At 38.9% G+C, this 22,877-nt stretch overlaps 2 protein-coding genes across 14 annotated transcripts in view; one reads left to right on the forward strand and one right to left on the reverse strand.

Annotated features, from left to right (window-relative positions):
• ZC3H8 (zinc finger CCCH-type containing 8) overlaps positions 1–1,915 on the reverse strand; it is a 39,601-nt gene extending 37,686 nt beyond the window's left edge. For all 8 annotated transcript variants that reach the window (XM_078056296.1, XM_078056294.1, XM_078056301.1 and 5 more), the window contains exon 1: positions 1,744–1,915. In XM_078056296.1, the coding sequence (XP_077912422.1) occupies positions 1,744–1,820 (77 nt within the window). In that variant the 5' untranslated portion in view covers positions 1,821–1,915. The remainder of the gene's footprint in view (positions 1–1,743) is intronic.
• Positions 1,916–7,401: 5,486 nt separating this feature from the next.
• ZC3H6 (zinc finger CCCH-type containing 6) overlaps positions 7,402–22,877 on the forward strand; it is a 68,532-nt gene continuing 53,056 nt past the window's right edge. For 3 of the 6 annotated variants that reach the window (XM_036103829.2, XM_078056304.1, XM_036103832.2), the window contains exons 1-2: positions 7,484–7,868; positions 9,577–9,616. In XM_036103829.2, the coding sequence (XP_035959722.1) occupies positions 7,853–7,868; positions 9,577–9,616 (56 nt within the window). In that variant the 5' untranslated portion in view covers positions 7,484–7,852. The other 3 variants (XM_036103831.2, XM_078056302.1, XM_078056303.1) reach the window with 2 other exon arrangements.

Consider the following 22,877-nt stretch of genomic DNA (forward strand, 5'->3'; position numbering starts at 1 on the left):
GTTAAGCGGCTGCCTTCGGCTCGGGTCATGATCTCAGGGTGCTGGGATCGAGCCCTGCATTGGGCTCCCTGCTCAGCGGGGAGCCTGATTCCCCCTCTCTCTCTGCCTGCCTCTCTGCCTACTTGTGCTCTCTCTGTCAAATAAATAATAAAAAATAAAAATAAATTTAAAAAATAAAACAAAAAAAAAACCCTTTGTGCAATGAAAATAATGCCATAAGCAGAGTCAAAAGACAATAAATCAGAAGTAAAATATCTGCAGACTAGAGATCCTAAAATTTTAAAGAGAAGGACCAATGAAGAGAAAAACAGGCAAAGGCTATGAACAAGGAACAGTTCACAGATGCTCTCTGTATATACCATTCTACACCTAACATTTGGGCAGAAATCCAGAAGTGCATTTTATGTAGTTCAGTAAAGTTTTTGTGAATAGAATCTTATGTCCAACACATTTTCAAATTGATAGATGCTATTGTTAACATGAAGCTATTGTCTTGTGATGATTCACCTTGCTAAATTAATGGTTTATTAACGTTCCTCGTTTTCTTTTGTAGGTGGATCATATCATCTGCAAGTTACTAGTGTCTTTGTCTCTTTTCAGTATTTATAGATCCTATTTTATGTTAGTCATTTTTGCCTTAGAAACACAGAAATCAAATCATGGGTAACTTAGTCCTAGTTATGCCACTTAACACTGTGCAATCTTGGCAAGTTATTTATCCTCTCTGTGCCTCAATTTTCTCATCTGCAAAAACAAGGACAGTATCTTTTCTTCAAGGTTAAGATTAAATGACATATTTCATGTAAAGCACTTAGTAAAACTCTTGATGGTAGCCTGAATTAAGGTAATAGTTTTAATTAAGGTATGAGATAAAGTGAACAGATTTGAATGATATCTGGGAGGTAAAAATCAACCAGAATAGAGATATACTGAGAATGAGAGAAATAAAGGAACAAAAGGCTGTGTGTCTCGGTTTCAGCTTAAGGAAACTGGGGAAAACACACAGGTTTAGAAGTTGGTTTTTAGCACTTCAAACAGAAAAAAAAAAAAGTAAACGAATATCCGGGTGTAAAGAAACTACCCTATACACATCTCTAAAAATGAGATCAATAAATTATCACCCTTTGGCCAGCGGCGTCAGTTCCTTTCTCAACCTAAAGGAAAAGTTACACCCAAATCGTGTTTGCTGCTTTATTATGGTCTTTAGGGTCTTCTGATGCAAATCAATGAATTGAAGGCAAACTATTCACTATTTGCCCTCATTGCTTAATGAACTTAGGGTTTCGGATTTTTCTAAAAAAAAAAAAAGTGTTTAGCATGTGTCAGTGAGAAATGACAAATGATCTGTCCTCTAGGAGCTGGCGGTCCGGTGGAAGGAAGAGTACTGTGGAAACACACGGAGGTTTCTAACCGAATCTAGAGGGTCAGGGGCGCAGAGAAAGGGGAGCCTCCCGAGATCGCCGCCTGGACCCCGCTGCTCCCCTCAAGCAGGGTCCCGGCACCTCTCCCCGTGGCAGCTTACGAAAAGAGCCCCATTGCCGGCTTCCATCCCCGGCGGCCCCAGAGCGACCTCTCCACGTCCGACCCCCGTGCCTGCCAGGCGGACCCCACACGCTCGCCCACGCACTCCCCGCGCGACCCAGCGGCGTGGCCCACACGCGGTCCCGACAGCCTCCAATGGAACCAAAAGGCGGAACCCGACTGGGGCCCCTGCGATCAAAGCATGAAAAGATGGGGAATCACCTTTCATCAAAGTCCGTGGTCGGTTTTTTACCCAGGGCCGGGTTGGGGGGTTTGGAGAAAAGATTCTCAAAATCCATCACCCTCGCGAGGGCCCCGCAGCTAGAGTATAACTACCACCGCATGAGGAGGAGGGACCCAAAGCCGCGCACAGGCCACAGGTCGCCCCGCGCATGCGCCGCCCCGCCTCCCGCGCACGCCCGCTCCCTCCTTCCCCGCGGCTCTGCGCAGGCGTCGCTCTAATTGCGTTATTTTAGGTGTGCTTATTGATCTCTTATCTAATATTTATTAGAATTTTTAGTCCTTGGGAGTCTCCTTTCTTTTATTTTCATTAGGGGTAAGTGGGCATTCCAAGTGGAGAGAATTGTATCAAGGCAGGAAAATAGAGCACACATTTGGGAAACGGAACTGTTGAGTTTTGCTTACTCTAATGCCTGTGGAAGAGTGGAAGTTGTGGAAATAATGAAAGCCTCAAACAGTGGGCTAGGCCGGTGACATAGAACCTGACTGGCTCCTCACTAGTGTCTGATTCCCGACATGAATCAGGGTCCACTTCCCAGACAAGCAAAGGGAAGTTGTACTTTGTCCTATTACAGGCAATCCTTTTTTGGACATGAATCATTACGAAAAATTGAGAGGAAAATTGAAATGAATTAAGGTATTACCCCATTTGGAGGAGAGTACTATATTACAGAACTCAGATTATTATCATACATACATTTTCATATAAAAAGTCCAGTATAAGCAAAAGATAACCAGGCCACGGAAGGAAATGAAAATGATAGGTAAAAAGCAGCAAACATAGCAAGAAATACTGACCTGCAAAGGCATCAGATACTAGCCTTTTCAGTTAAAGACTATAAAAGGTGAAGTATATTTGTGGTAGATTTGTTACAGGAAGAGACCACTGGCCTTGAGGAGTGAAGGACCAAACTTTCCCAGAAGATAAGGCCTACTACATTTGAAAACAGCTGCTGCTGATGCCAGCAAGTCTATTCAGGGTCATTTCAACATACTACTAAGCATCTGGGCACCTGCTTCTGCTCGTAGCCCCCGTCCCTTTTTCCCATGCCTTCCCCTTTAAAACCCTCCAGCCTCACCTGGACAGGGAAGATGGTCTTTGAAACATGTCAACTGTCTGCAAATCTCAAGGAAAGTAGGCTGGTTCTGGTATAGACTGAGGGACTTAAGTCAGCAAGCAAGGAGTGCATAGGCTTGAAGCCAAGTTAACTCTTAAGACCGATTAGAGTGCTTTTACAGATTGATTTTTAAAAATGGGCCCAGTTCTCTCTCTTTTCCTATATCCACATCGTTTGCAATATGACTTTGTAGCTCTTCCCATCAAGTGGTGGGATCTATTTCACCTCCACTTTAATCTGAGTTGAATTTGTAACCTACTTTTGCTAATAGAATGCAGCAGAAAAGGCCTGACAATGCCAAGCCGGGTCCCTAAGAGGACATGCGTCTCTCTTTTCTCTCTTGAACTCCTGCCTTCTCCAGAACAAGCCCAGGCCACCTTGCTGAAGAGAAGGGAGAGATATGTGGAGGATAAGACAAAAGGAGGAGAGCAACAACACCCAGTCAACAGCCAGCAAAGCCCTAAAAGCAAAGCCACCAAGTCAACACACAGCTGACCACAGAAACACAGTGGAGCCCAGTGGAGAACTGAAGAACCTCCCAGATGATCCCAGTCCAAACTGCTGACCAGCATTGTAAGCTAAGTAAATAGTTATTTTAAGCCACCAAGTTTTAAAAGTAATTTATTATGCAACAAAACCTGATAAAAAGGAAACTATAAAAAGTGACATTAAGGAGCTGAAAAAGAACCAAGTGGAGCTTTTAGAAGTTAAAAATATGATACTGACATTAAAAACTCAATAGATGGTATGGTACTCTTAAAATGTGTTCACAAATTCTTTAACACTTGTCCCTTCAAAAGATGGAACCCAGTCCCCTCTCCTTAAATGTGAACTAGATCCAGTGACTTCTAACATATACAGTTTTAGATAGTGCCCGACTTCTGAGGCTAGGTGGTAAAAAGTACTGCAGTTTCTGCCTTTCTCTCTTGAATCGCCTACCTGAGGGGAAGTCAGTCACCATGTCAGAAAACACTTGTGAAAAGCCAGCCATGTGAGTGAGCCACCTTGGAAGCTGATCCGCCAGTGCCTCTCCAACCTCGTAAGAGACTCTGGGATAGAACCACCCAGCTAATATTTCCTGGATTCCTGATCCAAAAAAGAAAAAATAAGAAGATAAATGTTTATGTTACTGGACTCGGGCCTTTGGACCCAGCAGTGGTAGAAATGAGGCTGGATCCAAAATTTACAAACACAGGCAAAGCTTTATTATAGGGGCAACAGCTGCAGCTGAAGGGAGACACAGTCATGACAAAGGGGTCAGACTGGCTCTCTGAACAATAACCAGGGAAACTTTTAAAGAAGCTGAGGTGGGAAAGGAGTGATGTTAAAGCATGTAGGGGCAGGGAATTCTGGGAAATTGGGGGCGTAGGCTCAGTTGACAAAACATGCTTCTTCATATATCATATGTTTCATTTGCATGTTGTCTCCACCTCTGGGTATGTGTTTTAGCATAATAATAAGGGGAAAAGTCAGTGAAAGGTGAATTTGCTGCCCATTTTATCTCAGACTAGTGTGAACCTGGTCTAGGCTTGTTCCTTGGCTAGTGCTTTGCTCTGCAAGAAAAAGCGGTAACAGCCTACAGGTTGCTCTGCAAGAGAAGTAGTAACAGCCACTCAGGAGAGTCCCAGGTGCATTGGGGCTTGTTCCCGAGGTCCCTGTCTCATTTATGGTTTGGGTTTTTTTTAAGATTTTATTTATTTATTTGAGAGAGAGAGCACAGAGGGAGAGGGAGAGAGACAGGGAGAAGCAGACTCCCCGCTGAGCAGAGAGCCCAACGCGGGACTTGATCCCAGGACCCTGAGATCATGACCTGAGCCAAAGGCAGCCGCTTAACTGCCTGAACCACCCAGGCGCCCCTCATTTATGTTTTAAACCACAAAGTTTTGGGATAATTTGCTATGTAGCAATAGATAAGTGATGCCCCTATCATTATAAAGCAGCTGGCCTAAACATAGAATTATCATATGACCCAGCAATTCTACTCCTAGGTATATACCCCAAAGAATTGAAAACTGGGATTGAAACACATATGTGCATACTCCTATTCATTGCAGCATTATTCATAAGAGCCGATAGGTGGAAACATCCCAGTATTGGATAAATCAAATGTATATACATACAATGGAATATTATTCAGCCATAGAAAGGAATGAAATTCAGACACATGCTACAATACGATGAACCTTGAAAACAGTATGCTAAGTGAAATGAGCCGGGCTCAAAAACATAAATGCTGTATTTCTGCTTATATGAGGTATTTAGAATGGGCAAATCAGAGAGACAGATTAGAGGCTTTCAGTGCTGGGAAAGGGGGAAATGGGAGTTACTGCTTGATGGTTACAGTTTCTGTTAAGGGTAGTGAAAAAGTTTGGAAGCAGACAGTGATCATTGCACAGCAGGGTGAATGTAGTTAATGACACTGAATTGTCACTTCAAAAGATTAAAATGGCAAATTTTGTATCATATATAGTTTACCACACACACAAAAGCAACTGACATAATAAGATGGAGGAATGGTTTTTTGAGTACCGGTTTCAGTACTAGCTAGATGCAAAGTACACGTTTTGTGGACATATGCTATAAATCAGCAATCAATAATATGGTGCTGTTTCTCCCATAGCCAGAATTCATGGACCTGGGAATCAAACCATGGAAATGGGAGCGGACCCTTCATTATCCCTGTGATACCCTAGTAAAAGTCTTCCCTTTTTTTTTTTTTTTTTTTTAATTTTTGCTTCTAATCCCCAGAACTTTGAGTTCTGATTGTCAAGAGCAGAGTTTTTCAACCTCAGCATTTTGACATTTTGGGCTGAGTAATTGACAGTCCTGTGCATAATAGGATGTTTAGCAGCATCCCTGGCCTCTCCCCACTAGATGCCAGTAGCACTCCTTCCCCTGTTGACACCTTTATAGTGATTACGATATTTGTGTGCATTAAGGGTGGGAATGATTGTCAAAGATAAACAAAGCCAGACATTAAAGTAGCAAAAACAGATTTTATTCAGAAACTATTGACTGAAGGTAAAGGGCTGAACTCCATTCAGATTGTGTAGAGGTGACTGGGTGTTTTAAAGGGAGAATGAAATAACATATAATTCAATTTACATGAAATGTTCAAAAAGGCAAATCTATAGAGACAAAAAGTAGATTATCGGTTGCCTGAGGCATGGGTGGCAAGACAGGATTAATTGTAAATAGGCACTTAGGGGGATGGAATGTTCTGAAACTGAATGTTGGTGATGGCTGCATTACTTGGCAAATTTACTAAAAGTCATTAAATTGTACACTTAAAATGTGTAAATTCTCAGGTATATGCTTTTATATCAATAAAGCTATTTTTAAAAAAATTAAGGGAGGGGGCACCTGGGTGGCTCAGTCATTAAGTGTGGGAGAATGAGACGTGGGCTATCTGATTAGCTACAGTAAGACCTAAATTAAGTAAAATAGTTAAAATAGACAAAGACCTAGAGATTCTAATCTAACTCCAAATGCTAATTATTGTTACTCCAGACAAAATAGATCTGCTTTTTTGAAAGTTTAGTAATGTATCATGTCGAAATGTGGCAAGTGCCTGCAGGATTGTCTATAGATGAGTGCTGCATTCAACTTTAAAAAAAAGGTGCGATTTCTTTACCAATGTACATATCTAATTTTTTTATTTTTAAATTTAATTTACTAATTGCGATTGCTTCTGAATGCACTGCATTTATGCATTAGTCAGATGCATTCACTACCACAAAGTTAGATATCTGATTTACCATCAAGTTCATCATTTCATTACAAAACAAGGAACTTTTCGTCATAAGCTAATTTACTAAATAGGCAAAAACATTGATTTGTCGTTAAAAAATTATTGCCAAAGGTCAGGTTTATAAGTATAAAGACATGAGATGGCTAGTTTTTATTTATAAAATATTCGTGTAATTTTACATATGGAATATTAATGTTTTTACTAAATAACATCTGATTTATTTTTCTTTTAACTTTTATTAATAATTTATTATTATTTAATAACTGGGTAGGTAAATTTAATATTGACTATCAGAAAAAGTCACATGCCAAGCTATTTTCTGCAAAACGCGATTATGAGCACTAGACATTACAAAAAGAGGCGCTACCTTATAGGACATTTTCCCATTATTTAAGCGACCTAGGTGATTTTTTAAAAGACTCTACACCCGCGTGTTCTTATCACCCCACCCGTAATAAGCAGGCTGCAGAATGGCTTTGGGGGCCCGTTTGTTAGGGTGCGTCTCGAACCCCTCCGCCCGTTTCCCAGTGAGCCAGCACGAGCTGGGCCTTGAGGCGCGGATCAACAGCATGGGGCTCGCAGGCCTCCTCCCCCGCCCAGTGCTACCGAGGCGCCGCCCGGCGCCGCCAGCTGGCTGCCGCCTCCGCCGCTTCACAGAGAAGAATGGGGACCCGCCCCTTGGGGTGATTGACGGGCTGCCTCCTCCAATGGCCAACGCGCTCGGCCCCAGCGGGCCGGGCAAGGGCCGCGGCACGCGGAGGAATCTCTCCTGCCCTTTAGTCCCGGGCTAGGTGTTGCGGCAGGCGCCATTTTATCGAGCAGCCTGTCTCGGGTGCCGCCATGTTGGTGAGGAGAAATCACCGTTACGGCCAGTGTCCAAATCCCCGCGTCGCTGCACGCCGCCCGCCCGCCCGCTCCCAAGCCTCAGCCACCGGCGGCGAATAGAGACTAAAGCGGCAGCGCCGGCAGCGCGGGGCCGTTGCCCAGTGTTTGCAGTTAGAGCCCCATCTCTCTGGCGTGGTTGTTAATAGACTGGAAAGTCTGTGTCTGTGTCGCTCACTAGTAACCGTGAGTTTTTACCACTTCGTCACCTCTCGGCGGCGGCCGGGAGCAGGTACCCGCAGGCGGCGCAGGGGTCCTCCCCGCGCCCCGCCGCCGCCGGCCTCGCAGACCTGTCCTCCAGCCCCGCCCCGTTCTTGACCAAACATGACAGACTCTGAACATGCAGGGCACGACAGGTCGGGAACCCTTCTTGTCTGTCTTTCTGTCGGATGAGAGGAGGGGTCTTGGGGCGGCGGGAGCGGGCCGGGGCCGCGCGCCTCCTGCATGACTTAGACGTCTCTGTGTGGCTCCATCAGTTCCATGACGTGCGCCCTTATGTAAAGCCCAGGCTGGCGGCCGCGGGGGAGGTCGGCCCGGCCGCGCCCGCCTCCCCGCGCCGGGGTCCTTTCCGGCCGGCCCCGCCCCCGGCCGGCACGTGCGAGCCCCCCGCCCCCGGGCGGCTCCGTCTGCCGCTCGGTCTGCGCCCGGCGCCTCCCGCGTGCTGGCTCGGTGCTGCGGTCCAGCCTGGGCGGAAACGAAGCCTCTCCCAGCCCAGGGCCCGCCGTGCACTTCCAGATGGGACCAGCCCGGAATTTGTAATAGCTGGTGTTCTATTTGACTACTGCCCTAGCACACTCCTAAAAATAAACTTTTTTTTTTTAAGGAAAATTTTAAACAACCCCCCAAGGCCATGTATTTATAGTCTTACTCCTCAGAATTTGAAAGAGTTTCAAATTAAAAATGTTAACACAAAAGACTGAGGCTATGCAGACCTTAGTGTAGCACAGCTTTCTCCTGAAGTAAAAACTCCGTGGTGATTATCCCCTCTAACTGCATTTTCTAAATACTGTATATAATTCGAACACTTAACGGAGATTCTGATGTTTTATTTTTGCTTTAAGGGCACATTCTTGGTTCCTTTTAGTGCTTTGGGGGTATTTTCATATTTTAAAAAGCGCAAATAGCATACTTAAGTTTTGGTTAGTTTTTAAATTTACATTGCTATCTACCTTGATTGTAAAAACAAAAAGAGAGGGCTTTAGTTCATTAAATTACTGCAATAAAATCTGTTGCATCTGATTCTTATTTAGAATATTTAAAAATGTGGAACCTGGCAATTATTCCTTTGTAAATAGAAGTAATCAAAAGTATACATTGTACTCTAAACTAGATACAAATTGCGTAAGTTTTACCTGTGGAGTAATGTGATATGCTTTTGATGAAGCATTCCACACACTTTTTTTTTTTTTTTATAACCCCACAAGCAGAAATAACAAACATCACTGAAATTTGAAATATCTAAACATTTGGCAACCTAGAGAGTGTTAAAAATATCTCAACAACTTTGATATCCTAGTGATGAAAGTAGATCACCAGAAGACAAGTCAATTAAACATACAGTAATTTTTAGAAAGTAAAAAACACTTAAAAATTATGGCAATATAAGCTTGCACTTGACAGATTTTTCATGATTATTTTACATTATTTTGTCACTAAAATGACAGAATTCTTGGAATGGGTTAACTAAATTTTGAGAAATTTCCCATTCTGAATTTCCCACTCTGAATATCTGTGGACAAACCAATGACTGGGTTTTGCTAATGCAGCCTAAAGTTCATTGTTTTGTATGTAAGAAGGAAATGTGTTCTCTGTTCAGAAAGCAGCTTCAATATGTAGAATTGTGTATTCAGTGTAATGAAGAAACCTTGTCACCAAATTCAGGTATTGAAATAACTTTGCCAGTTAGGAACTGTGATGCCCGACTTTAGAAAGAATTTGGAATTTTAAAATATTGAATTAGAAGTTAAAATTTTAAAGAAGTTTTTGTAAGATTTATTAACAGCTTAGTACTAAGAACTAAAGATTAAATAATAGTGATATTTAGTCTTTTTTGTTTTATATTAGGACTAAGAAAACATTTACTAGCAATTATTGAAACAAAAAGGTAAGCTTCATTTTAACTTTTTCAGTTGTTAAATGACAGTATTCTTTTGAGGCAAGAAGATGGTTTAACTTTCTCACACATTTTTTTTGTCAACCTATATGGAAAATAAACAACTACATCAGAAAACAAAGTGGATTGGAGTCAGGAAATGGTCTAGCTACAGCTTTGCTACCACTTAGCTTTGTGAACTTGAGCAAGCCTAGTTTCTTTATTGATAAGAGGGTTCTACAAGAATTTTTCAAGTTCTTAAAAGGTCAGTGTTTTTCAGCCTCCTCTGGGAAGCTTTTTAAAAAGTGTTGATTTCATTTCTATCAGTCTGAGCTTCAGCCTGGGTTTAAAAAAATTTTTAAAGCTCCTCAGGTAATTCTGATATGTGCCAAATTGAGAACCACTGTATTAGATTAATGTTTTACAATCTTAGCTAATCATCAAAATCACTTTAAGGAATAAAGATTTTTGTCTTGCCCAGAGCAACTGAATCAGAATCTCTAGGGGAGGATTGTGGTAATCTATTTTTAATAGCCTGCCCAGGTGTTTCTTAAGAAATGTGGGGAAAAGTGGACTAGTCTGTGGAATCCCGAAATATTTGGTGCTTCCATATTATAGCTATTCTATACTGTAGTACAAGTTTCCACGAATTATTGGAGAAGATATATGAATTCCGGTATTTGGAGGTAGGCATTGTTTCAGGGATACCCTTTTTCTAACGTTTTTGAAAGTTAAGGCATATTGTGAGTACAAGGGAAAAAGTTGAATATATGATTTTTATTTACAACTTATACAACTATGATTTTTATTTACAATTTATACAAATTAAGATATTACTATTATAATTTACATCAGAATGAGATTTTAAATGGAAATGGAAATTCACAGAAGGCACAATTTTTTTTTCTTTTAAAAAATGGTAGTTTCTTGCACATGTTTTATATGGTGAACATTTTGCACAAGATTTGTTTGCCAAATGAGGTTGCTTTTTTAAAAAATACCGATTTGATGTACTCTTCTTTAAATATTTTCATGCCTGGAGTGAAAACACGGTATTTTTATACGTGTTACTAGTGTAACAATATGCAAAAATTTGTGGATATATAGAATATTAGTAGAGGCCTTCTGCATAGGATCTGAGAAATCAAGATTAGAGGTGGAGAAGGAGTTGGGGGAGGACAAAGGGAGATAAAATTCTTGTCTTTTCATTCAGTTCTTCCCTTTCATCCAGTTCTCTTAGGCAAAACTTCAGCCACCTACCTTTATATTTCACTGGATGTTGACCCAGTTAAAACAATACAGAAACAACTTTTAAAGGCTAAATACTATGAGTCCCTGTTTGGACACGTACAGTAGAGTAGGAAAGATAAATATATACCTAAGTAACTATTACATAATTTTCTGAAATATGCTGAAAGTGAAAAGTTTTACAGGATCTGTACTGGGAAAAATGATAATTTTAACATGAGTAATATAAGAGCTTGTGATTCTGAGAGTCTTTAATTGATAAGAGCTATGTATAATACTTTCTTTTGGGAAGAGGTTTTCTTTGCCCATTATGAACAACCTTCCTACCTTCTTTCCCTCCTCTCCCCCACTCTCCTTCCTCATGTAAACCAAGAACAAAACTCCAACTAGTCAGAATTATAGTAGTTTGTATTCTCTGCTCTGTATCCCCCCACACATAATGATTAAAACATTGCTAAGAGACTACACTGGAGAATCTGAAGGGATTGATGATGGAGACAATGATTACACTTTCCATTTGTAACAGGGTTTTCATTTGATTCTCACATTAATCCCATGAGGTGGTATAGTATTACAGTGCTCAGTAACTTGTTTACGAGATCCCACAGATAGAGGCTAGATAGAGCCTAGGTATGCAAACTCCTGCCTGTAGTATTATTTTTCCTCTTCATTATCTTTGTATGGGGATGGAATACAATAAGTTCTAGCTTTTACTTTCTAAATTGTTTGGGATTGTAATGTGGTACAATTAAGAGATCTCTGCATTCTCAGTAAAACCTGGGTTTTGATCCTGGTTTTTCTTCTTAGTTAACATTTTTTTATTTTCCATGATTATTTTTCTTATTTGTGAAATAAGGTAGTTGAACTAGGTGATATTCATTCTCCCCTCCTACTTTAGTTAAAGTCAGTAATTTTAATTAAAAAAATTGCAAATGCCTTATTTCATGTTAGAGTTCACTTAATGTTCTATAAAATACCTGGTTTGTAAATTAATATGTATACTTGAGCAAATGCCCCCCCCCCACTAAGCTACTAATTATTTTTAATTGTGGTAAAATACACATGTAAAATTTACATCTTAACCATTTGTAAGTGGACAGTTCAGTAGTGTTAAGTACCTTCACATTGTTGTACAACCAATCTTTGGAACTCTTTCATCTTGCAAAACTTAAATTCTATCATTAGTTTATTTTCTCCTGAATCTACTAATTTATTGTTAAAACTATCAAAATGAGCTTTTCTTTAGCAAATATAAAAAACTCAAGTTATATGTCACGTTCAGGTTTGATGTTGGAAAGCACTTTGACTCTTAAGACATTTTTCTTTTCCTAGCCCTTCGTAAACAAACTATTTCATTTACTTTAAATTTTCATTGATTAAATTTTCATTCAGCAGATTTCTGTGCCAAGTATATAGTGTTAAGCACTGGGGAAACAAATTTGAATACAATATCACTGAACTTGCTCTCTGGGATCTTATAATGTAGTAGGAGAAACAGACTGGTAAATACATAGTTATAGCATTAGTCCTATAATAAAGGTATAAATTGATTGCCGTAGTGGCATAGATGGGGGCTTCAGGGAGGCATCATGGAATTAGCTACATCTGAAGGATGAGTAAAAGTTTGGCCAAGCAGAGTCAAATATATGAAAAGCATGAAGAAGCGAACTGGCATGGTGGGTTCAGAGATGATAAAAATGTTAGTATGTAAAGCGTGTACAACATATTTTGGGGAATGAGGAAAAGGCTTCAGTGAATTAGGGATCTGACCCTGAATGATGTAAAGAGCTCATCGAAGTTATTTTTTTAAAGTTTGCTTATTTATTTATTTATTTACTTACTTACTTACTTACTTAAGTAATCTCTGTACCCAACGTGGGGCTCAAACTCATGATCATGCCATTTTTTGGCATGATACCTAGGGGCTAGGAGGAGGCAGACTACAGAAAGGGAGAGCAGTAGAAGGAAGACAATTTAGGGAACTTTCAATAATTTTCATCAAATATTAAGTACCTAATATTTAATATATATTGTTTTGGACTTGGGGAAGACAGCAGTAAAGAAAAAAACCCTTTACCTAATGGAGTTTACATGTTCTTTGGAGAAAGAGACAATAAACATGAAAAACAAATGTGTTCAATGCTGATAAAGTGGAAAGGGAGGTGGGGTATCCTATGGGTACAGGGAGGGTATTTCCATTTTAAATAGGTGTTTAGGGAAACATTTAACTGAAAAGGTAACATTTGAGTAAGCCCTGGAATAAGAGAGCAATCCAGGCCCAGTATGTCTGGGGGAAAAGCATTTTGGATAAAGGGAACAAAAGGTGAAAAAAGCCTAGAACCCGGAATGAGCCTAGTGTAATTAAGGAAAGAACAAGGGAGCAGTGTGGCTAGAGAAAACAGTGAGCAAGGGGGAGAGAAGTAAGAGATGAAGTTAGATGGGCAACAGGGGCGATTGTGTAGGGCCTTGTAAAGCCATTTTAAAGAACTTGGGTTTCACTCTGAGTGGTAAAGGAGCCACTGGAGGGTTTGAACAGAGGAGGAGCAGGGTCATGCTGTGGTAAAGGAATGGTAAAAAGGAAGTTGCTTATGGTAATTTAAGTGACAAGTGATGATGGTTTTAGGTCAGTGAGGAGAAAATGGTTGGATTTTGGATATGGTTTGGAGATAGAACCAATAGGATTTGCTGATGGATATGGCATATGAAAGAAAGGAATGAGTCAGAGCTACTGTAAAAGACTAGAAATTGGGTAATAAGGACCTGATCAAAAGCATTGGCAATAAGAAAGCAGACAAAAGGCAAAAATTCATGAGATATTTCTTAGAGTTGATAGAACTGGAGATAAAGATCTGAGAGTTTTTAGCAAAGATGTTAGTCAAAATGATGAGATCACCCAGGTATGTGTAGTAGACAGTAAGGAAGACAGAAGTTTTCTGGAAGCCAAGGGAGGAGAAAGTTTCCAAAGAAGGGATGATCACAGAGCAGATAAAGGAAAGGGTTGGAAATTGGCCACAGGATATCCTAAATTAGGGCCGGTAAAAGCATGAATGAAAGAGTGCTTCAGGGCTTGCAAGCAGCTGGCCTTCACACCTAAAATCTGTCCATATTATAGTTTGCCTGACAGGATGTTTAAAAATATTTACGTTTGAATGCCGTTAGACTTGACTTGTGTTCTTTATCCCCCAGTCTTTTCACTGATACTTTCTTTGCAAACTCAGCACCTGATGTCTGCTCATTAGGTGACTTGCCTGATCATGTAGGCATTTGAATTTGTGGCCCTTTGTTATGCGATGAAGTCAGGTTTTCACCTGGACAGGTGGGTGATCTGGTTTCCAAAAACAGAGATGGGTGGCCTTGAATTTACCAGGTCAAGCCTCCAGTCAGTCTAGGGCTGTCCCAGTATTCTTTTGTGCATCAGTGCCCCCAGTGGCCTTGCTTCAGTTTTTCAGATTCGGAAAAAGATCAGCCTCAGAGCTGATCAGACGTGAAGATGTTAATTCATGCTAAAAAGTAATAACAGTGGCTTACATTTACATGCTGCTGTTTTAAGTGCTTTACATGAATTATTGCATTTAATCTTCATGACAGCCCTACGCAGCAGCCCTCATTTTACAAATGAGGAAATAGACACTAAGAGATTGATGAATTTCCCAAGGTCGCAGAGTACATCAGGGGGAATTCAAGTAATCTGATTCTAGAGCCTGCATTTTTATTCGAGGATAGACATCCCTAACACAAGAGAATGTGTGTGTGTGTGTGTGTATATCAGAATACCAATTCAGTCATGTAAAATGAGGATTAGATATTTGCATCAGGGAGGGTATTCTCTCCATGTAGAATGTTATATGGAAAACAAAATTATCAAAAATTGCCTAATGAACAGGAGCATGGGATTAGAATGAGGGAGTTGATTGTAAATGACTGGAATTTTAAATGGCGTCAGGCTCTGATAAAGTGATATTTCCATCTTCATAATGTATCTGCCAAGCAGTTACTTGCATCAGCCTTACAGGATATCCCCTCTCCTGGGCAGTGCTTACATGGGCACTGGCCACATTTGTCTCTCTACCTTTCCTTCTTCATCATTTCTTTCGCTAATCAGCCCTACTTTCTGATAGGTACATTTCTTTTCATTGCATGTTAATATCTTAAACTTAGTCATCTTTTACTTGGTCATGTGTATCTGACTTCCTCGTCTTATTCATCTTATTTTGATTTTATGGTTGAACTTTCTGAGGTGATACTGTTCTGAGGAGATACTATTTCTAGTATCTTTTTTGAGGTGTTTGGGTCCTGGAAGGTGTTGCTTGACTGCTGATGCCATGTACCAACCCAGATAGCTGTCATTGGATGACCTTTGCAAAAGCCGTTTCAGCAGATTATTATTACTCTTGGCAAAGAACAACCTTCCTCTAATGTAAAATAGCTTTATATTTATTTTCTTTTGCCCTCTCCTTTTTTTTTTTTTTTTTTTGAGTAGGCTCCACACCCAGTGTGGGGCCCAATTCAGGGCTTGAACTCATAACCCTGAGACCAAGATCTGAGCTGAGATGGAGTCATACACTTAACCGACTAAGCCACCCAGGCACCCCATGCTTTGCGTTGTTTTTAATGTGAGTTCATGGCTTAACATTACTACTTCAAATGAACTCTTGTAATACTTCAGCTTTCATAAGTCATACCCACATTTTTGAGTGGCAAATAACCAAAGCAAGTCCCAAGGAGTGTTTAAAGGGAATCCTAAGTTAATCTATCATTAAAATTATAAAACCATGTGAAAATCATTAACAATGTATTTTTAAAAGTGATAGAACAAAAGAACCTAGATTTAGAACTAGTGATACTCAATATTTTACATATATTGCTATTTATAATTCACATACTTTAATTCATTTGATTCATGTAGACAGAACAGTTATCAATATCTTCACTTTATAGTTTAGGAAACAGATTTAGAGGGTAAATAACTATTTACCACAGTCTATGTCTCATAGCATTTGATTTCATACTCTTTCCCTTGCCACCGTTGCCTCATGATGGTAGTAAATCTGACACCAGATGCTGGATTGGGATATTGGATCCATAAGAGGGTTTGGGTTTTTTTCTTTCTTTCTTTTTTTTTTTTTTAAAGATTTTATTTATTTATTTGACAGAGACACAGAGAGAGAGGGAACACAAGCAGGGGGAGTGGGAGAGGGAGAAGCAGGCTTCCCGCCGAGCAGGGAGGCCGATATGGGGCTCAGTCCCAGGACCCTGGGATCATGACCTGAGCCGAAGGCAGACGCTTAACAACTGAGCCACCCAGGTGCCCCAGGGTTGTTGTTTTTTTTTTTTTTCTTTTGGATATTACTTGATCCCAGGCAATTTCAGCCTACTTTATTATAAATTCATCTTATATGACAGTTTTTCTAAATCCTAAAACAATTAAAAATTGAATGTATAAAGAATACTAATTTTCACATATTTTTAAAAGAGTATGAAATCAGTTAAATCTAGCTACGTCTGCATATTTTTAGCTATGGAAAACAAGAATTCTTCTATTGTATACGGGTTTTAACCTATTAGGAGAATTTATTGAAGATGCATAGAGATCAAAAGAGCCAACACCTCTTTTGCTTGAATTTTTCTTGATGACTGGCAGTTGACGATAAAATATTAGATCACTGGTTCTTTGTGTGTGGGGTTTGAGTTCTTTACAAAGGCTACTCTTTGGCTCATAAAGGAGCTTGTGGGTTGATTTCTTTTCTACATCCTTGGCATACATAGGAGTCTATTTTAAAATTATGTTTTATGTAAGCAAACAAAAATGGAAGTGAATAATGCATTTATGTAAGAAATTCATACATATTTTGGCTGTATATACATATCGTACCAAACATACATTTTTAAAAAATTACAGATATCCAAGTGTGAAAACCAATATTTGACCAAATCTTAGACTAAAGTTAATATCATCATCATAGATTAAATTTCTGGAATACGTGAATAAATCTGAAATATCCCTCAAGTTATTATAATTTATTATTAGAAATTTTAGTGGTCTATTTTTAAAAATAGGACGTGAAGTAATAATTTCTCAACACTGCCTATTGCTAAATTACTGCTATAATTGCTACAATGCACATTATTGGTACTGAGTAGAGGGTCACCTTCAAATGAGATTAGTGGAACACAAGATAGTTGGGGGAACTTTTTTTTCCTCTAACATTTTCCTTTATAATTTTTTTTAAAATATCTGGAGCAAAGATGATTGATTACATTACACATAACTTTAGAGTTTTTTTCTCATGAAATTTGGAGGTAACAAAGCTAACATTCTGTTTTTAATTCATCTACAAAAGATGTGAATTCTCGGGCGCCTGGGTGGCTCAGTCGTTAAGCGTCTGCCTTCGGCTCAGGTCATGATCCTGGGGTCCTGGAATCGAGGCCCGCATCAGGCTCCCTGCTCCACGGGAAGCCTGCTTCTCCCTCTCCCACTCCCCCGGCTTGTGTTCCCTCTCTCGCTCTCTCTCTCTCTGTCAAATAAATAAATTAAAAAAAAAAAAAATGTGAATTCTCAAATAGGATTTTTTCTTGAAAGATTCATGGGATTAAATAATTGAAAATATTCTTTAGAAGTTATTATGTGTAGTGTTATGAATGTTAGAATGCCAAATAAATGAATAAAGTTAGAATCATGACATAATTTCTATTTTTCTGTTTTGTATTTTTTTTTTTAAGATTTTATTTATTTGACAGAGCAAGAGAGCACAAGCAGGGGGAGCAGTAGAAGGACAGGGAGAAGCAGGCTCCCCGCCGAGCAGGGAGCCCTATGCAGGGCTCTATCCCAAGACTCTGGGATCATGACCTGAGTCAAAGGCAGATGCTTAACCATCTTAGCCACCGAGGTGCCCCTGTTTTGTATTTTTCATTTAAATTTTTATAATCATTTGTCAGCTCAAACAGTGTATAATATTCTTCCTTAAAATCAATAGCTAAATTACTCTCAATATTATTACTCCAGTTTTTTACTTGGCTATTTGAGGATTGTTAGTTTCTTTTGTACATAAAATGGTTTTCATAATCACTATTTGCACATTTTTCTCTTACATTAATGTACATTTGTACTTCATCTAATTGATAAAATTTCAATATATAAAGCACAGGGAAATTCTTGTTGTAAGTTATACCTGAAAATGGATATTCAGATACTAATAGTAAATTCAGATGACATGGCTTTTTTAATACATATGACCTATTATGCTGATTAGATATAATAGTAACTTACGTAAGGATCATGTAATTTCCAGTCATGTCATACTCAGGGATGCAGAAATGACTTGAAGCAGGCCAAGGCAGAATGGAGAAACATGCTTTAGCTGGATACTGAGGCCAAAGCCTAATTTTGGCATGTCTTTTATTTATTTATTTATTTATTTTTAAAGGTTTTTTATTTATTTGACAGAGACACAGCGAGAGAGAGAGCACAAGCAGGGGGAGTGGGAGAGGGAGAAACAGGCTTCCCGCAGAGCAGGGAGCCCGATGCGGGGCTCGATCCCAGGACCCTGGGATCATGACCTGAGCCGAAGGCAGACGCTTAACGACTGAGCCACCCAGGCGTCCCTTGGCATGTCTTTAAAAAAAAAAATGTACTCTGACAACACTCCCTGAAACCTGGAGCCCTGGTACCTCATATCGTAGGTAATATGATAGCAAGTAATTTGGCGTATTAGGAACGTTAACAGACCAAGTGGGATTTTTTTGAATATTACTGGGTCGTAGGCAATTTTACCCAGTTCACTATACATTCATCCAACAAAACTTTTTCAACTTTTGTTCTGATGTCATGACACCTAGAAGATTATTTTCTAGCTTTCAAATTCTGTTTACTTTATTTGCTGAGATTTGTTTCTATTGAGTTTCTAGTTTCTCCAGCCTATACTGGAGAGCCTAAGTCAAGAGGATAAATTGAAAGGGAATGAAAGTAAATGAGTTTTAGCTTAGTGAGATAACCAAGATAGTAAGTGAAATATAAAAAAATTATTTTAAAAATGTAGTCTCAAAAAAACCTTTGGCAAGCTAATACACAATGTTGTTTTATTCCCATAATATTCTGTCTCTGCTTATGGCATAAAGGATGTTTGAGGAGTGATATGGTTTTCTTTCATGATGTCAAACATACAAGCTCAAGGATATATTTAAAAATTCTTCATTTCCCTAGATTAATATACAGCAATGCCTCTTCTATCTGGCACTGGGCAGGGAATTTAGCATCAATAGATATTAGCAGAAACTAATTTTATTATAAATATTTTCAAAGGATCTCTTTGTAAATAAAATATGTGGCATACTTTCCCCTCTTACTAACTAGACAATTACTGATTTATCTTTTTCTTAATTACTTTGGATCATCATGAATATCTGTTGTCACCATAATCACTATGAACCCTAGGTATTATACTCCATCTTGTTTTTTCTTGTGTCCAGGAGACTTTGGAAATATGGGAGGCTTTCACACAGACTGATTAAGCTAAGTATTGCTTAATGATAGGATAAAGGAGAAACAGCCTCAGGAACAGACTCCAGATTTGGTCTACCACAGTTTCTTTTCTGCTTTTACTTGTTTGAAATAATTTTTCATTGTTATTCTCTGAAGGAAAATAAAGGAAATTTCCCCCTGGAATCCATGCTTTTGGGATTTGTAACCTTTCCCAATTTCTATGAAAGTATCTGTCATCTTCCATACCCATTCTATTAAAATGCATGTATTTCAGGTAAATCACAAGAGAAAAGGAAACCAGTTGAGGGCTATCTATTATGAACAGTGCTAAGTAATTACCTAACTTTATCTCAATCCTTAAACAACTTTGTGATGGTAGATTGATTGATCCTATCTGTAGATAAGGCAACTGAATATTAGGGGGCAAGATAATTGGTTCAAGTTAGTATAGGTAATATATGAATGGGAAGCAGAATCTGAACCCAGATCTTTCTGGCTCTAAAAGCTTTTGTTCTTCTACTTTACTACGATGCCTCTTTAAGTAATCTGTTTTAACATGCCACAAGTTTGGTTATTGTTCTTGTTTAACATTCTCGCTTTAATTTACAGGTTCAGGTGAGTTCACTTTGCCAGAATCTTGGGTCCTTATTAAATAAGGTGTTTGTTTGATTTTGGTTTGGGTCCTCTTCAACTTTAGGTGAAAATTGCTGTTCTGGCAGCCAACTACTTCATTAGTATTTGACTCTCTTTTCTGGATATTGGTGCTTAGCTCCCTTTTGTTTTTATTGAACGGCAAACCTTAGTGATAACATAGCAGTTTTCATTACTTCCAGCATTCCTCTCTTTTCTTTGCCTCTTCTGACTTTGATGTGGAGGCTTTCATCCTACGAAAGCTGTTAACCTAAACTGCACCACTTTTTTTTTCCCAAGTCACATAAGTGATTTTTAAATAGAATTAAACAGTCATCAGAAATCCTGGAGGCCAGAAAGCAGTGGGATAATATATATTTCTAAAATTTTTTTATTTAAGTACAGTTGACATACAATGTTAGATTAGTGTACAACATAGTGATTCAACAATTCTATACATTACTCAGTGCTCATCACAATAAGTGTAGTCACCATCTGTCACCATAGAATGTTATTATACATTATTGACTATATGCTCTATGCTGTACTTTTCATTCCCATGACTTATTTATTTTATAACTGGAAGTTTGTACCTTTTAATCCACTTCACTTATTTTGCCCTTTCCTTTAAGCCCCTCCACTCTAGCACTCACCAGTTTTTTCTCTGTATTTATGAATCTGTTTCTGTTTTTTTGTTTGCTCGCTTGTTTTATTTTTTAGATTCTGCATGTAAGTGAAATCATATGGTATTTGTTTTTGTCTGACTTATTTCACTTAGCATAATACCCTCTATGCCCATCCCTGTTATCACAAGTGGCAAGATCTTATTCTCTTTTTAGGGCTGATTAATATTCCACTGTGTGTGTGTGTGTGTGTGTGTATGTGTATGTGTGTATCTCACATAATATTCCACTGTGTATATATATATGTCTCACATGTATTATGTGTAATATTCCAGTGTGTGTGTGTGTATACACACATATCACATATCACACACACACACACATATATATATCAGTGTATATACATCTTCTTTATTCATCTAGTGATGGACACGTAGGTTGCTTCCATATCTTGTCTATTTTAAATAATGCTGCAATAAACATAGGGGTACATATATCTTTTCAAATTACTGTTTTCATTTTCTTTGAGTAAATACCCAGTAGTGGAATTACTGGATTGTATTTCTATATTCAGTTTTTTTGAGGACCCTACATACTCTTTTCCACAGTGGATGCACCAATTTACATTCCAACTAAATTGCACCACTACTTTATCAACTTGTCTGGGACCCTGAAATGAATGGGGAAACCCATTTTCCAGCTCTATGTGATTTGATTCTTTTTACTTTTTAAAAAATCTATACAATAAAAATTTTTGACTAATTTCCTTTGAGCCCCTAAAAAAATACTGTTTAGTAAAAAGAAAACCTTATAGCACCTTATAACTCCAAGTGCCATATTTCAGTCCAACTAATCTAGCCTGGTGGCTGCCATTTCCTTACAAACATTAAAATAACTTCTGTGGGGGGCACCTGGGTGGCTCAGTCGGTTAAGCATCTGCCTTTGGCTCTGGTCACGATCCTGGGGTCTGGGATGGAGCCCCACGTCGGGCTCTCTGCTCAGTGGGGAACCTGCTTCTCCCTCTCCTGCCTGCCACTCTGCCTGCTTGTGCTCTCCTTCTCTGTCTCTCTTTCTCTGTCAAATAAAATCTTTTAAAAAATAAAATAACTTCTGTGGAATTGAAGTAACTCATATTTACCTTTGCATGTGAGAAATGCAACTTTTAGACCTTAACAGTTTCTCTGTATCATCTCTTAAAATACCACTTAAAGGTGTGTTGATGAAGTTTCTTTTTCTCAACATTTTATTATGAAAAGTTTCAAATATGCAAAGATGTTGAAAGAAGTTTACAGTAACACCCTCATATCCTACCCACCAGTTGGTGAGCTTCTTAATCTTCTTTACATTAGCTTCTATTAAGTGGTTTGGCTATTTGTAGTTTCCTCCTAACACCGAATGTGTGTAGCTATTATAGCAACATGGTGAAGAATTATGGGTCTGGAAATCAGACCGAGTTTGGGCTCTAGCTCTGTCATCTACTAGCAGAATCAGTTAAGCTCTTTGTCCCCTTGCTTTACCTGTTTAATGAGGATAACATATTTCATAGTTAACATGAAAATGAAGTGAACTGACTGAACATGTCTGCAGCATAGTAATTATTCAGTAATTGTTAACTATCATATTGTTTTTTTTTTACCATAAATTTGATTTAAGGTGTTATTTTACTTCAGAAATACTGTTACTTGATCATAAACACATTTACTGGAATTGAAGATAACCTTAAATAGTGAAAGAATTAGATAATAAAAAGTGTGGACTAAAAATTGCTGAGAATTTTATTTTATTTTTTTATTTTTGTTTTTTTTAAAGATTTTATTTATTTATTGGACAGATAGAAAGCGAGAGAGGGAACACAAGCAGGGGGAGTGGGAGAGGGAGAAGCAGGCTTCCTGCAGAGCAAGGGAGCCCGATGTGGGACTCGATCCCAGGACCCTGGGATCATGACCTGAGCCGAAGGTAGACACTTAACGACTGAGCCACCCAGGCGCCCCTGAGAATTATAAAATATTTGTCAAAGTCACATATCCATAATCCTCTGAGGGCCCCCAGCTTTTTATAGGTTCTGTTCCAGGCACTATTTTGGCCTTCATGGGGAAAATAACAAAGTTAACTTACCCTTTTTTGGAAAAGGAACAGCTAAAATTGAATTATTTGCGTTAATATCTAGATTTGAGAGATTGATTGCAGGACTACTAAGACAAACTGGCACTCTAGTGAATGATGAATGTTAGTACTTTCTTTAAAGAATAGCCATTAGGGGTGACTGCCTTCGGCTCTGGTCATGATCCTGGAG

This window comes from Halichoerus grypus, chromosome 10 (assembly GCF_964656455.1).
Source record: "Halichoerus grypus chromosome 10, mHalGry1.hap1.1, whole genome shotgun sequence".
Lineage (NCBI taxonomy): Eukaryota > Metazoa > Chordata > Mammalia > Carnivora > Phocidae > Halichoerus > Halichoerus grypus.